Source organism: Benincasa hispida, chromosome 9 (genome assembly GCF_009727055.1).
Source record: "Benincasa hispida cultivar B227 chromosome 9, ASM972705v1, whole genome shotgun sequence".
In the NCBI taxonomy this organism is placed as follows: Eukaryota; Viridiplantae; Streptophyta; class Magnoliopsida; order Cucurbitales; family Cucurbitaceae; genus Benincasa; species Benincasa hispida.
This window is the reverse complement of record NC_052357.1, coordinates 68,967,493-68,981,755: the sequence shown is the minus strand read 5'-3', so window position 1 is coordinate 68,981,755 and position 14,263 is coordinate 68,967,493. Positions and strand designations below refer to the sequence as shown.

General features: G+C 34.9%; 2 protein-coding genes across 2 annotated transcripts; one reads left to right on the top strand and one right to left on the bottom strand.

The window, feature by feature from the left end:
* The first annotated feature begins 3,672 nt into the window (after nucleotides 1–3,672).
* Nucleotides 3,673–5,545, top strand: LOC120085005 (ubiquitin-fold modifier-conjugating enzyme 1). Its single transcript, XM_039040820.1, has 3 exons — nucleotides 3,673–4,083; nucleotides 4,182–4,243; nucleotides 5,116–5,545. The coding sequence occupies exons 1-3, from the start codon at nucleotides 3,751–3,753 to the stop codon at nucleotides 5,243–5,245; spliced, it is 525 nt and encodes a 174-aa protein (XP_038896748.1). The 5' UTR covers nucleotides 3,673–3,750; the 3' UTR covers nucleotides 5,246–5,545.
* A 786-nt stretch (nucleotides 5,546–6,331) lies between these two features.
* On the bottom strand, nucleotides 6,332–13,904 carry LOC120086378 (phosphoenolpyruvate carboxykinase (ATP)). The gene is made up of 13 exons (XM_039042995.1): nucleotides 13,742–13,904; nucleotides 13,314–13,614; nucleotides 11,740–11,918; nucleotides 11,501–11,654; nucleotides 11,329–11,413; nucleotides 8,872–8,972; nucleotides 8,437–8,735; nucleotides 8,171–8,344; nucleotides 7,625–7,690; nucleotides 7,355–7,533; nucleotides 7,097–7,266; nucleotides 6,825–6,993; nucleotides 6,332–6,739 (listed from the first exon to the last, which is right to left on the bottom strand). The coding sequence occupies exons 2-13, from the start codon at nucleotides 13,601–13,603 to the stop codon at nucleotides 6,596–6,598; spliced, it is 2,010 nt and encodes a 669-aa protein (XP_038898923.1). The 5' UTR covers nucleotides 13,604–13,614; nucleotides 13,742–13,904; the 3' UTR covers nucleotides 6,332–6,595.
* Nucleotides 13,905–14,263: the final 359 nt, after the last annotated feature.

Genomic DNA, 14,263 nt, shown 5'->3' with positions numbered 1-14,263 from the left:
TGTGCCCTCTACTTCTAACACTTCCAAGTGGAAGAAAAAAGGAGGGTGGTAAGGGGAAGGGGAAGACACCTGCTAACCCACAGCCTGTCGCCTAGCGAGGTAAGCTACCAATGCCGGTTGATAAAGGAAAGTGTTTCCATTGCAACCAGAATGGGCATTGGAAGTGAAATTGTCCTTGCTGGATTAAGGAGAAGAAGAAGGCTAAGGCCAAGGCAAAACAAGGTAAACATGATTTACTAGTTTTAGAAACTTGTTTAGTGGAGAATGATGATTCTGCCTGGATTATTGACTCTGGGGCCACTAATCATGTTTGTTCTTCTTTTCAGGGGATTAGATCCTGGCGGCAGCTTGAGGCTGGAGAGATGACGATGCGAGTAGGCATCGGGCATGTCATCTTAGCTGTGGTAGTGGGAGGGCTCCAGTTGACTATACAGAAGAAGTTTATCATGTTGAATGATGTTTTTGTAGTTCCCGAGTTAAAGTAGAACTTAATTTCTGTAAAGTATCTGATACAATGTAAATATACTCTTCATTTTGATTTAAATAACATGTTTATTCATAAAGATGGGTTGAGATTTGTTTAGCAAAACTGGAAAACAGACGTCATTCTTGTCTGTGTCCAACTGGAAAGATTGGTTCGGCGTAAACAGCAAGCACACACTCATAATATTTGAACATTAATGTTTCTTAGGGTCGCTGCAGATATTGCGTGGGAGCACGAGATCTCGAGACAATTAAACTCCATACACGTACATGTCTATGAACGAAGATGAACCAACCCCCTAAATATCCATCGTCCACATTAATTATATGCATATTCATCAGGGAAACACGATATGTTTTAGACATCAATTCTGATTCCTTAAGAATACTCATTGCGTAATCAGTTACAATATTTGTGCATGCCATTGCATGTATACGTCGGATATAGAACCAATCTTGTAGCCACTCGAAGATATTCTCTAATAGCTTTGTGATTGATAGTTCTCGTGCATCTTTCAACACTCTATTGAGGCATTCTATTATATTTGTTGTCATCTTGTCATACCTACAATGGACTTGATAAACCCTTTCCCACCATTGTAATCCAACATCCTCAAGATAGGCCGTCACACCAGGATATTGATGGAGCTTAGCTCAATACATCTGAAACTCAAACATTCTATAAGCTTTCGCCACTAGGTAGAAGTGTGGGATTATATCCTTGTTCTTGACAATTTTTTTCGAATATGGTATATACATAGGGCATGAAATGCATCGGGGTATATACTTGCAACAGCCTTTGCAATTGAGATGTGACGATCTGATATAATCACTAAATTGGGAACGTCTCCTATCGAAGCCTTCAAATGAGTCATGAACCAAGTTCATGATGCATCGTTCTCACCATCTACAATAGTGAAGGCGATAGGATATATGTCATTATTGTCATTGATACACGTTGCTATCAACAATACACCTTTGTATTTCTCGTGCAAATGGGTCCCATCAATAACGATTACTGGGTGGATGCAGTTTAGAAAACCCCTGATACACGGACCAAGTGCCATGAAGACGTACTTAAAGTATTGTCTGTCCTCTACTTCAATCTTAAATATCGTACCTAGATTTGCAAGCTTAAGTGCCTCGCCATATGCCCTAACAATAGCACATGATCCTTATGGCGACCTTCATGCGAACACCAATCCATACTCTCTAGTGTGATAAGCCCGCCCGTAACTTATGTTCACTCCATAGTCTCATCGGACGTCCTCAATTATATCCCTTGGGCGGTAGGTTCGACCAACTTGTTCGTATGTGGACTTGATTAAGTGTCCAATAACCTAACTTTTTGCTTATAGATGATTATCAATTCTCATTTCAAGAGAACATGTATGTTCGCTGGGATATTTCGTCACTTTAAAGGAATCACTTTCTTTCATTTTTTTGCATGGACCTTCTACTTGCATTCTTCTACCTAACACCGGATAGTTAGCAAGCTCTTTATTGACTTTTTTACACGAAGTCAAAGTTCTTTCTTATTGCAAGCATTGATAATTTAACTGACAAACCATATTTCGAAAAGAAAATTTGATCGACCTTTATATCTTCGTCATTCAGACAGTCATGAGGTATTATGATGAGGTCGTCATATGATGGGCCCTCTGATGGTCTGGGTATATCAACAAATGGTTCGATTGGAACGGTGGAATGCATTATAACCGAAGGCATCACAACTGGTGGGACAGAATCAGGTGGGGTTGGAACATGGATGTTAGGTGTTGGAAAAGTTTATAGTCCTGAAGATTGTCCATATCCATGTTCAGTATCGAATTGTGAAATACATCTGGGTTCACTATCTAATCAAACCAAGCTTCACTTCGGTTATCCCCCAAGTTTTATGGCTCAATATAATCATCAAGTGAATACATGGTATGAATATTGCGCGTCGGAATGGTTGCAAGCCCAAAATTTTGACTAGTTGAAATATGGTTGATCGGTTGGATTGCAATGCTGGTACATAATGTTCGTGTGTACTCCATGACTTTCGTAAAGTATAACTGATACAAATAACGACATCCGAGATGCATCAATGCCTTCTAAAAAGAAGTTAAGATCTTCATCGTCGACTATGTCAATTGGGGGAGTCGGGACCAATAGATTGTAGCAAGATTTGATGTGTATATCAAATATATCCGGATCGATATTCAATCGTTGGTGCATCATACTCACTAATTCACTGACTGTTATATCATTTATGACTTTCAAACCTCTTATATGACCACCAACATAATTTCTTCCGGACTCATCCCAATTCCTACCAAATCGTACAAAGATGCGAAGTAGCGTCATTGATTTACAATGGGATAAGCAAATTATTGATAAGTGAATAATCGTTTATATATTACTATGTGATCGTTTATAAATGTTCACACGATCGTTTATAATGTACTATATGATTGTTGATAAATTACTACATGATCGTTTATAATTTACTAAACGACCGTGTATAAATTACTACGATCGTTTATAATTTACTATACAATTGTATTGTAATTTATGAATGATCATTTATATTGTAACGAACGATCGTTTATATTGTAATGAACGAGCATGTATATATTACTATACGATCGTTCATTTAATGCTAAACGACATTTATTATGAAAGTGATATGGGACAAGAAATCATAGAATATCACTTACATTCTCTCCGTTTCTGAATCTGACGATGAAAACGATCAACGAAAATGTTGGACTAAAACTCTGAGAGAAAGCTACGAGAGAACAATGAGAGAATTTCGTGGGGAGTTCGACAGAAAGTGAATACTAAGATTGATCTTCCATTCTCTTCATATTAATGTTATTGAACACTATTGGTAGAATATTAGTTAGCAATAAATGTTTTGGTGGAATGTTGGTGTTGTATTGAATGCACATTGAATGAATGGTTAAGAAATCATTGAAGGAAAAAGAAATGTGGTGCAGTTTGAGTAGTTTTAAAAACTGAAGGTAATTTTGGAATTTCACATGGACAAAAGATTAGTGGTAGAAAAGTTTTCATGAAGAGGTCATTGGTAAAAAAAATTTTGGATTTTGGGTCATTTTGTGAAATTTTCCCATAATTCTTTGGGAATGTTTTGGCAAATTGCAAAAATAAAATAAAATAAAAAAGGAAAAAAAATCCTACGGCCACATCCCACGAGACATAAAAAGGGAGTTGCAGGATTCGACGGAGATCGGATTCGGTTAGGGTTAGCAGAGAAGAACTATGGAGGGTTGGGATCCGAATACTAAGTCGACGCTTACCCAAATCCCTCTGTTAACGACGAAAGCCGGGCCCAGAGATGGCGCGGCATGGACACAGAGGCTGAAGGAGGAGTACAAGGCATTGATCGCCTACACTCAGATGAACAAGTCAAATGACAACGACTGGTTTAGGATCTCAGCTGCCAATCCAGAAGGAACACGATGGACCGGAAAGTGCTGGTACATCCACAACCTTCTCAAGTACGAATTTGATCTTCAATTCGATATTCCCGTCACGTATCCGTCTACAGCGCCGGAGCTTGAGCTGCCGGAGCTCGATGGAAAAACCCAGAAGGTTTGAGTTTCGATTGATTTCGAATGTTTTGAAAATTCTGTGTTTTTCGTAGTTCAACCTTGAACCCCTTTTTTAACAGATGTTGTGGATTATTTCAGATGTACAGAGGCGGAAAGATCTGCTTAACCATTCACTTCAAGCCTCTCTGGGCGAAAAATTGGTAATTTCGTTTATCTTCATTTAAACGATGGTTTAGATATAAGAAAAAGAAAATCTTGAAGTTCACGTGTGTGTGCGCGCGCGCGCGAAGAACTGCCCACTTTCTGGAAAGGCTGAATCACTATATGAGGTTTACATCATGTTAGCCTGTAGTTAAAGCTTTAAACTGGTTCTTTAGGACTTTAGGGTTTAGGATATTTAGAATGCCTGCTTGCTATGATATGTATCGCTCGCAGCAGGCTCTGCTTTTCCAAATTATTGGCAGTGAACGTCTTATTTTGAATGAAAACCTTAAACCTATAAGTTCTTATCCCCAGATATTCATCTTTGGAACCAGTTTTGTTCACAATTTATCCGATGTAAACTTTATCTTACATGAATCATGTGATCCCTTTTAGTTAAATCAATAGGACGAGGATAGTTTAGACATCAATGTCATATATATGTTTTCTTATTAAGAATATGGTTAACCACACAGGATTCAGCTTCATTCTAATTCACATGACGACAGTATAAAGTGAGACAATCCCGTATTATTGTTATTATTATTTTCCTTTTGAGTACACCAAGTGGGGTAGGGGGATTTGAGCCCGACTTGAAAGATGTACATGCTAAATGCTAATTATTGCGTAGTTATGCTCATTTTGGCAATCACATCTAAAAGATCAAAGCGTCCGTAGTTCTGGCATTTTCGTTTGTGTTATTGACTTTATCGAGTCCTTTATTCTTGGAAAGGATTAAAAATTTTAAGATTATCACTGTTTTGGAGCTGTTGTTGGGATCATTGCATGTTGTTTTTCAGCTTGCCATTGATATGCTTTAGAACTTACTGTGTAAAGAAATAGCCAGCCTGATTTGGAATTTGTTTTGCAGTCCTAGGTTTGGAATTGCTCACGCTCTTTGTTTGGGACTTGCACCATGGCTTGCTGCTGAGGTTCCAATTCTTGTCGATTCTGGTATGATCAAGCACAAAGACAACACAACATCGACCAGTGAATCTTAGAAAGCATATGAACTTGTCATGGCCATAAAAGTGAAACTTTTGACCTCGTACATTTATGGACAATTGGAAAATAAAACTTATCAGACCCCAAAGTTGTAATTTAGAGGTTGTTCTTCGACTCCCCGGCCCATAATTTAACTGCAGAGGTTACAGCCCTTCAGTTACATATACACATAGTTATGTATTTTCTGGGATTCAGTTCATAAATGTTGATACATCAGCTACTCACCTTTTGTTTACCATTGTTCTCTCTTGGATTGTCCTTCAAAAGATTATACCAGTATGCCTTATTCTTTTCTACTTGTGAAACTTAACTTTGGTCTGCAAAAGATTTGATTTCTGCTGACCGGTCTTTTTTCTTTCCTTGAGATATTAACAAATCTTACTAGCGACGTATGCCATTTTAGATGTGTAATTCATCTCCCTTGTAACATCTTTTGATTGTTATATTAAGCCTTGAATTTCAATTTTGTGTGATGTGATTAAGGATGTTGTGAATTAGTGTCATCTGTTCTTTAAAGCTGTTGCAGCCGTAGAAAATCCTTTTTGTTAAAGTAAGTATAGAGCTCAACTAGTATCTGAGATGTTTTAGCAATTATGAGGTCCGTGTTTTGAATCTTACACCCCTATTGTATGAAAGAATTGTGTCGTTTTCAAAATCACTTATAAAAAAAATTGTAATCCTTTAAAATAAATTTTAATAGTATAAAATATGCATTTAAAAGTGTAAAATTAAACATTGAATTGATTTTGAGTGATTAAAGATGTGTTTTACAGTGATTTTAAAAATGATAAAAATGGTTTTAATATTTTGAAAATTATTCTCAAACATGTACAATGAGTAGAGCAAAACCCCCCTTCCTCCTTTCGAGGAATTTTCACAATAGAAAACAATAATGTATCACATACGCAAGTTAATTCATTAATGAATATGATCGTTTAATTTCAAAATCAATATTTGACAACAAAATTGTTAATTGATCTTATTCTTAAGTAGAGGACTAAAATATGAAACAAGAGTTGATCTGTCAAAAGAAAGATTTTAAACTATTAAAATTTAATATGACGGATTGTAAATCTATTACATTTTGTCCGTAAGTTTTGCTATAAAATTATAATTTAAAAGGCCATACAATAATTCAGGCCTTGAAAACACAAATTACAAGTAATACAAACATTATGATCTTACAACATTACTAGAGATATCACAGGAAAAATAATCAGTATATCCTGTTTATTAACAAAAACTCTCAACTTTGAAACTTTCACACTTGCATTTGTAAAATTCACCCAACGCCAGTCATTTCATGATATCATCCAAATTCTTGAAGAGTTTCATTTACCATATTATTACAAAATTGGACCAGCTGCAAGAATTTCCTCAGCCAGTTTACTGTCCCTCTCCACTTGGTAAGTATGGATCCCTTCATAATTCTTCTTGAACAGACCCCCCAGCTTCCGTAGTGTCTCATTATAGGTATCTTTATCTGACCACTGTTGTTCAAATGATCATAAACAAAAAGGGTTTAAGACAAAGGATTGAAAGTGAAAATGTGATCAAAATTCTTATTCAACTAACCGTGTTTATTGGATCCAAGATATCTGAAGGAACTCCCTCAATAGCATCAGGAATTTCAAGGCCAAATACTCGAGTCTTGGTGTAGTTTGCCTCCAAAAGCGATCCCGAGTGGATTGCATCAATAATCTTCCTCGTGTAGGCTAACTTGATCCGGTTACCACTTCCATAACTGCAGAAGAATGGGGAGGAAGAGAGGTCAGTTTTTTAGTTCATGATCATTCAGGCGTAATTTATAGCTGCATAGTGCTTAATAAAGATATGTCATCTTGTACCTTCCTCCTGACCAACCGGTGTTTACGAGCCATCCAGTGGCACCATGTTTTTTCATCTTCTCAGCTAGCATGGCTGCATACCTGGATGGGTGCAACATTATGAATGCTGCTCCAAAACAAGCAGAGAATGTTGCCTGTGGCTCTTTCACACCATCCTCAGTTCCAGCCACCTGATTTTGCAACAAAGATTTAAGCTCGATAAGATTACATCTTCTAGTATTATGGATAGAATGATTGAGTTGAGTAGTAGATAAATACCAAAGCAGTGTAGCCACTGATAAAATGGTACATGGTCTGAGGCAAGCTCAGCTTGCTTACTGGTGGGAGAACTCCAAATGCATCACAAGCAAGAAGAATAACATTCTTTGGATGAGGGCCAACGCAGGGGATTTTAGCATTAGGAATGTATTCAATGGGATAGGCCGCTCGAGTGTTCTCTGTATCGACAAGATCAAAGGGATAATAAGTCGATGTGCATAAATGGTACATTCAAGGCAATTTATTCATCTAGTCATGTTTAATTAATACCTGTAACGGATTTTTCCGAGTAATCGACTACTCTAGTGTGCTCATCAAACACCACATTCTCAAGAACTGCAGCCAAAAACAAGCACAACAAAGAACAAGCTCTACAATTTAATTAATCTACATAAACAGGTAGCCCAAAAACATAAGAATTTCTATTATACTCAACAAAAGACAACTACAATATAGGCTACTGTGATTCAAAATGGTAAGTATATGGGAACTACTGCAATCAATTTTCTTGATTGAAAATGGTATAGCAACCTCCGTTTGATAATTTTTTTTTTTTTTTTAAGCTTTGTACACACGACTTCAATCTATAGGTTTCCTTTATTTTGTTATCTACCTTTTATGGATATTTTCAAAATCCAAACTCTAAATTTTGAAATAAAAAAAAAAATAGATTTTATTTTTAGAATTTAAGAGTAAATCCAAAAGGTTCCTTAATAAAGATGAAAATCATGATATAAAAATAGTGAAAAATAAGCACAATTTTCAAAAACTAAATGGTTATCAAGTCGGGCCTAAGAGAGTAAGTTTGTAGGTTACCAGTTCCGAACTTGATAGCATTCCAAATGTCAGGCTCCTTATCCCTCGACAAGTCGATGCATTTGGCATAGCAACCGCCTTCAATGTTCGAGACACCATTATCACTCCAGCAGTGTTCATCATCCCCAATTAAGTACCTATTATGATCTGTAGACAACGTGGTCTTTCCAGTACCTGTATAAACATTACCAAATAAAGAATGATCCTCAAGGCTTTGCCCATGGATTTTAAGAACACCAATTCAAAGAAGTCATAATAAGACATGCCTGATAATCCAAAGAAAAGGGCTACATCTCCATTTTTGCCCATGTTGCAACCAGAATGAAGAGACAAAATCTGACGCATTGGCATGAGATAATGCATTAAACTAAAGAGACCTTTCTTCATTTCCCCGGCATATTGAGTACCAAGAATGACCATTTCCTTCCTAGCAAGATTCATATCTATACTGGTGGAAGAAGTCATATAATGAGTGTAACGATTACAAGGAAACTGCCCAGCATTGTATATTGTGAAATCTGGGGTTCCAAAGTCCTCGAGCTCTTCAGCAGTTGGTCGAATGCACCTACCATCAAAACAAGTATGAATTTGGGAATTACTACACAGTTGAGTTGAATATAATTCCAATTGTTGTCATATGACATGGAGCAAAAACATGTTTGACAGAGAAATCTAATGTGTTTTGTTAATGATTTGCTTACATGTTGTGCATAAACAAGGAATGATAAGCTCGGGCCGAAACGATTCGGACTTTGATTCGGTTTTCAGGGTCCCAGTTCAAGAATTGATCATTCACAAATACCTGGAAAAAGAGTCGCACAAGTTATCATTACCAGTGAATCTAGGACCCCAAATTAATTGTATTGTATATTCATTAAAAAGAAGGGGAAAAAAAAAAAGTAAACAACTACGATGGAGATGTTAACTCGAACTCAATGGCAAATTTCTCTATATTTCAATAATGGGAATCTCCCCTAAACAACTACAATGTAATAGATGGTTAAGTAACAGTTAAATTAGTATACTAGAAATAATATTGAACACAGATTTTTTTGAAAATCCAAATTAATTGGATTGATTTTCAATTTAAAAATTTTTAAAAATTGAACCAAACATCCTCATCAATGGGCTCAAAGCCCAAAGGTTGGTCTAAGTCTAGGTTCGATCCAATCTTGGCCCAAAGTCAACCTTTAATTGTCCCAATCCAACCTAAATTTATTAGATTGAATCTGGACATAATTTGAAAATCAAGCCAAACTTGAACAATATTTAAATCGGTCCGTCGAGCTAGTCCAATAAATTCATGATTGAACAAACCAAAATATGTATATATATGTAAAAGTATACTTTTTAATATATTATACTTTATATTTAAAAAACAACTTTTTAATATATATATATATATATATAATCTGTTTCTTGTGAGGGGTAGAGGAGGAAAGTATATTAAATAATTAAAACACCGGAAATTTGCTTCATGAATGGATAATTATTCCAGCAAGATAGCTGAAATCATGGAAAAGCAACCCACCATGAAATGTAATCTAAGAAAATGGGGGTGATGTCGACGTGGACCCAACACATACTTGATTCCGTGGTGTTTGATACTTTTATACACTAATCAATTAATTAATACCATAAAGTATCCACCATGGTTCTCAACTGTCACTGCCACCTCATTAAATAAAACAAATTATAACCCTTCTCAATTGGGCATCGCAAGAAACGACTTTCAAACAACCCACTCCCTCTGGCATTAAGGTCAACTAATCTAATTCCTCTTAAATAAATTAGACTTTTACAATGTCCAATTATTATTTCTGACTTCTTTTTCTTCCAACTGTTGAAATATAAATATATAAAATGAGGTAAGCTATTTCCAGAGTATTTAGTAGGGGTGTTTATTGATTGGATTGAAAGACTTTTTAGACCGAACCCAATTATTCGGGTTGTAAATTTATTCAACCTAAATAATCCTTATTAAAAAATGAACCTAACCCAACCCAACCATGAAATATTTTGGTTGGATTGGTTCGGGTAATCATGTCATTTATTTAAAATTTTATTCTAAAAAGAAGTAAAACATAAATGGGTAAAAATCTAATTTAATTATTTTTATATATTAAATTAAGATTAACAACTCAATTTCAATTTATATAGTGAATTTTTTTTTTCTAAAGTGCAAAGAAGTTACTTTTAAGAGTGGTTGAAGAATAAATTATTCAAAAAATGTTTGAATTAAATAAAAAAATCAATTATCTATAAATAATTGTGTTATAAGTAAAAAAAAAATAATAAAGTTAATAATAAATATGGGTTGGTTCGGGTTATATTAAGTGAACCCATAAACCAACCAAATCCATAAAATTTTCATTTATGAACCCAATCCAACCCAAATGAATTGATAACCCAATCCAAACAACACGGATTAGGTTGGGTTGATCGATTTTTTCGGGTCATGGGGTTTTTTGAGCACTCCTTATTAATAAAGCATCAAATTGATGAATTTTTTTAGTCATAAAGCCTACAAACTCTTTAGACCAAGCGAGGAGTGGGCTAAAAGGTATATAATAATGAAATTTAAATATAGTATTGAAAGTCTTTTGTATTATAATTCGTGTCTAAAATATTGTATATCAAATGAAAAGTCAATGTCTTATTACAACAAATTTTATGTTTAATAGATTCGTTAATTTATAAAACGTTGAAAATATCATCAACCTAGTAAACAAGATTGATAGTTTAAAAAACTATAAACAAATTATAAAACCACCCCCTAAAGTATGACGTACTTTCAATTTAAACAATGAATACTCAAACTTATATAAGTGTTAAAATTAGACACTCAAACTTATAGTGATGATAAGAATTGAACCCCCAAATGATAAGAATGGACTCCTCAAACTTGTATGATTGTTATAATTTCTATAATTATGTAAGTTCAATTTTAATATTGGTATAAGTTTGAGGGCTCAATTCTTATAATTAAAAGTTTGAGAGTACAATTACAACTACGGAGTGAGTTTTATGCATTTTAATTTAACGAAAAGTTAAATATTAGTTTAGGACTTATTTTGAAACATTTGACTAAGCTTTTAATTTAACAAAAACTTAAATATTAGTTAAAGCTTAAACCTAAAAGAGATATATATTTTTACCTTATCTAGGGAGTTCAAGTAATCAACAGCTCTCTCTCTATTGATTAAGAAAGTGTGTTCATCCATCTCAATATTAGGCGACCCCCTACAACACAGAATCAATAGAAATGTCAAAATTTTATGTCAAAACGACGACGCTTGATTAATCCTTGTTTTTTTGGGATGTACTTACTTCCCCCACCAAAGCTCGTTTTCAGTGGTGTCATCTTTAACAACTCGTTTGTCTCTAGGCGACCTTCCTGTTTTGGCTCCTGAAAGAGTGGCCAAAGCCCCTGTCGCCGTTATGAATGACCCTTTCTCGTACTTGATGGCTTGCTCGTAAAGCTCTGTTGTTTTTTTAAAGGTAAATCAGCACCGTTCATGCTCATCTGAGGAAACGGACGGCCTAGAAACGGGGAGGAGGCTACTTACCGGCCGGGGAGAGATTGTAGAGAATGTGGGTGAACTTGAGGGCACTGTCACTCAAGTTCAAAATGGGCTCACCAAAATGGTGATGGTCCAGTACTGTTCCTTTGTGGGCCTCGGCCTTTTCTGGATCGCCTCTCACCACCTTCGGCCCAGTTTCTCTCGTCAGCGACGCCAGTGACGCACTGCCACGTATCAAATTTCAACACCCCCACGTTACATTATAATCTCATTCTTTCTTCCAAACTAACGGTTCTTTTTTAACGAAACGTTTTATATCTTTTAGATAAGCATCTAAATTTTTTGGTCAAATTTCAAATATTAAAAACAAAACTGAAATTTTGCTCTCTCAGTTTTCAATTCAAAATTGGATTTCGAAAACTCTTTTGGAAAAAAAAAATGAAAGTGATATTTACAAAATAAATTTCCAAAAATTTAAAGTCAAATAAATATTAAATCTAAAAGTTGACTGAAAAGAAATTTTCTGATCCTGTAATAGTATGACTCATTTGATATAATTTAGGCCTGAATGATAGACATGCAATAACTTACGAAACTGTTTATAAATAAATTGTGGTTAATTTATCGGATATGGTGAACAAACTTGAATTTTAAAACTGTCCAATAAATCTATAACTTTGAATTTTGTATTTATTAGGCTCTTTTTATAACTTCAAAATACATATTAAATTCACAACTTTCAATTTTGGGATTAATGGAAGAGGTTTTCAACGGATGACTCTCTCAAAGGGTATTTATAATTGATGACCAACACTTCACAACCGATATATAACATTTTATTTACGTTATAACCTATTATCGCATTTTCTCTTACATATTGTGTTAGGGATGGTCATGTATATCATCTGTTCCTAGCACGATAGGGTCACTAATTGTGAGAAAAAAACGGAAAACACAACAGTAAAATAAAAATTGCGATTAAAATGGTCATCGTGTTAGACCTACAATACACATGACCATAAACTATATATCATACATTTGTGAGAGACGGATCATCAATCATAAATACCTCTATTAAGGGTCAATCGTATTAATTCCTCCTTATATTTACATTATTGATGGACTGTTTTTATCAACATTTTGATTTTAAGTTTAGTAGGTTTGTAAAGTTTCACGAAAATTCAAATACATCAAACTGAAAATTTCTAAAATCTGATTAGTCATTTTCAAAGATTAAAAAACGGTTCAAATATTGTAATAATCAAAATTTGTACTTTGTTGGCTCCCAACGAAAAATATTTAGGTGCTAGTTGCAATGCAAACTCATCAATTATAATTTATGACGTGATAAATTTATTTATTATTTTTTATAATATTTCTAGTGTAGTTTTTTTCTGAAAACAAAATCAGTTTTTTTTCTTTTTACCAGTGAATTACGTCTTTGGCAAATAAAAACAAAAATAAAAATAAAAAATAAAGAAAAAATCAATTATGGCTCTAGAAATATTCCCATTTCTAGTTCACCGTTTTCATCATCACAATTCACAGCTTTCTCGCCATCACGTCAGCTTTCCAAAATCGGAAGGGCAGATAGAGCGACGTCGTATTAACATACATACCTGATTGAAATAAGCTGCTGCTTTTGGCGTTCGGCTTCAGAAACAGGGGAAAAAGCTCCCTGAGCGTCCGTCAATGGAGTTGTCGGCGTCGACCGCTTTTTCTGCAGTGAGTGAAGATGCTCCAGCGTCCGAGCTCGCACCGGCGTCGTACTGTCATCGTGACATATATCTCTCTCCGTCGTCGCCGTGATTTTCTCCGTGTGAATCTTCGGCAATCCTCTCCGCCCTGTCTCCGATCCGCCGCCGCTCACAAAGCTAAATTCTCCGTTATCTTTCCCCTCATTCTCCATTTTCGTATCTTCTGTATTTCAAATCAGACACAATAAAAGATTTGAGTTCGTCAATTACACTTAATTAACCGAAAGAATCTCATAACTGAAAATCGCAAAAACAAACGAAAACCTAGAGAGAAAAAAGCAAGTTCGTACCAGAGAAATTGTGACCGAACAGCGGAAGAAGCTCGAAATATGAAAGATGAATGAATTGGAAAATGGATAATTAATCGGTATTTATAAGTTTTATGGCCTCGAGGAAGTGAAAGAACGGAGAGCTCTACGAGAGTCAGAGACGGGACCGAACCCTTTTCCAAAAGTCTCCACTAAACCACGACACTTAACCCCTGGTTTAATCCACCGTGGACCGTGGTTACGTATAACTAAAATTCCCCGTTTTTTCTTTTTCAAATATTAATGGGACAATTACATTTTTTTTTAAAAATTATTATTAAGTAACGGATTTTGAAGAATAATTAAAGTTTTCAAAACACCGAATTTTTTATAATATATTTATCAGGAGTGTTCAAATAATAGGTTGGATTAGGTTGAATTTTTCTATTTTTATTGGGTTGTGTTGTGGGTTGACTAAAAAAAAAGATGTGATCTCCAACCAAAATTTTATATATATTAATAATATATTATTCATGCTATTTTTTAAAATTTTGATTAATTTGT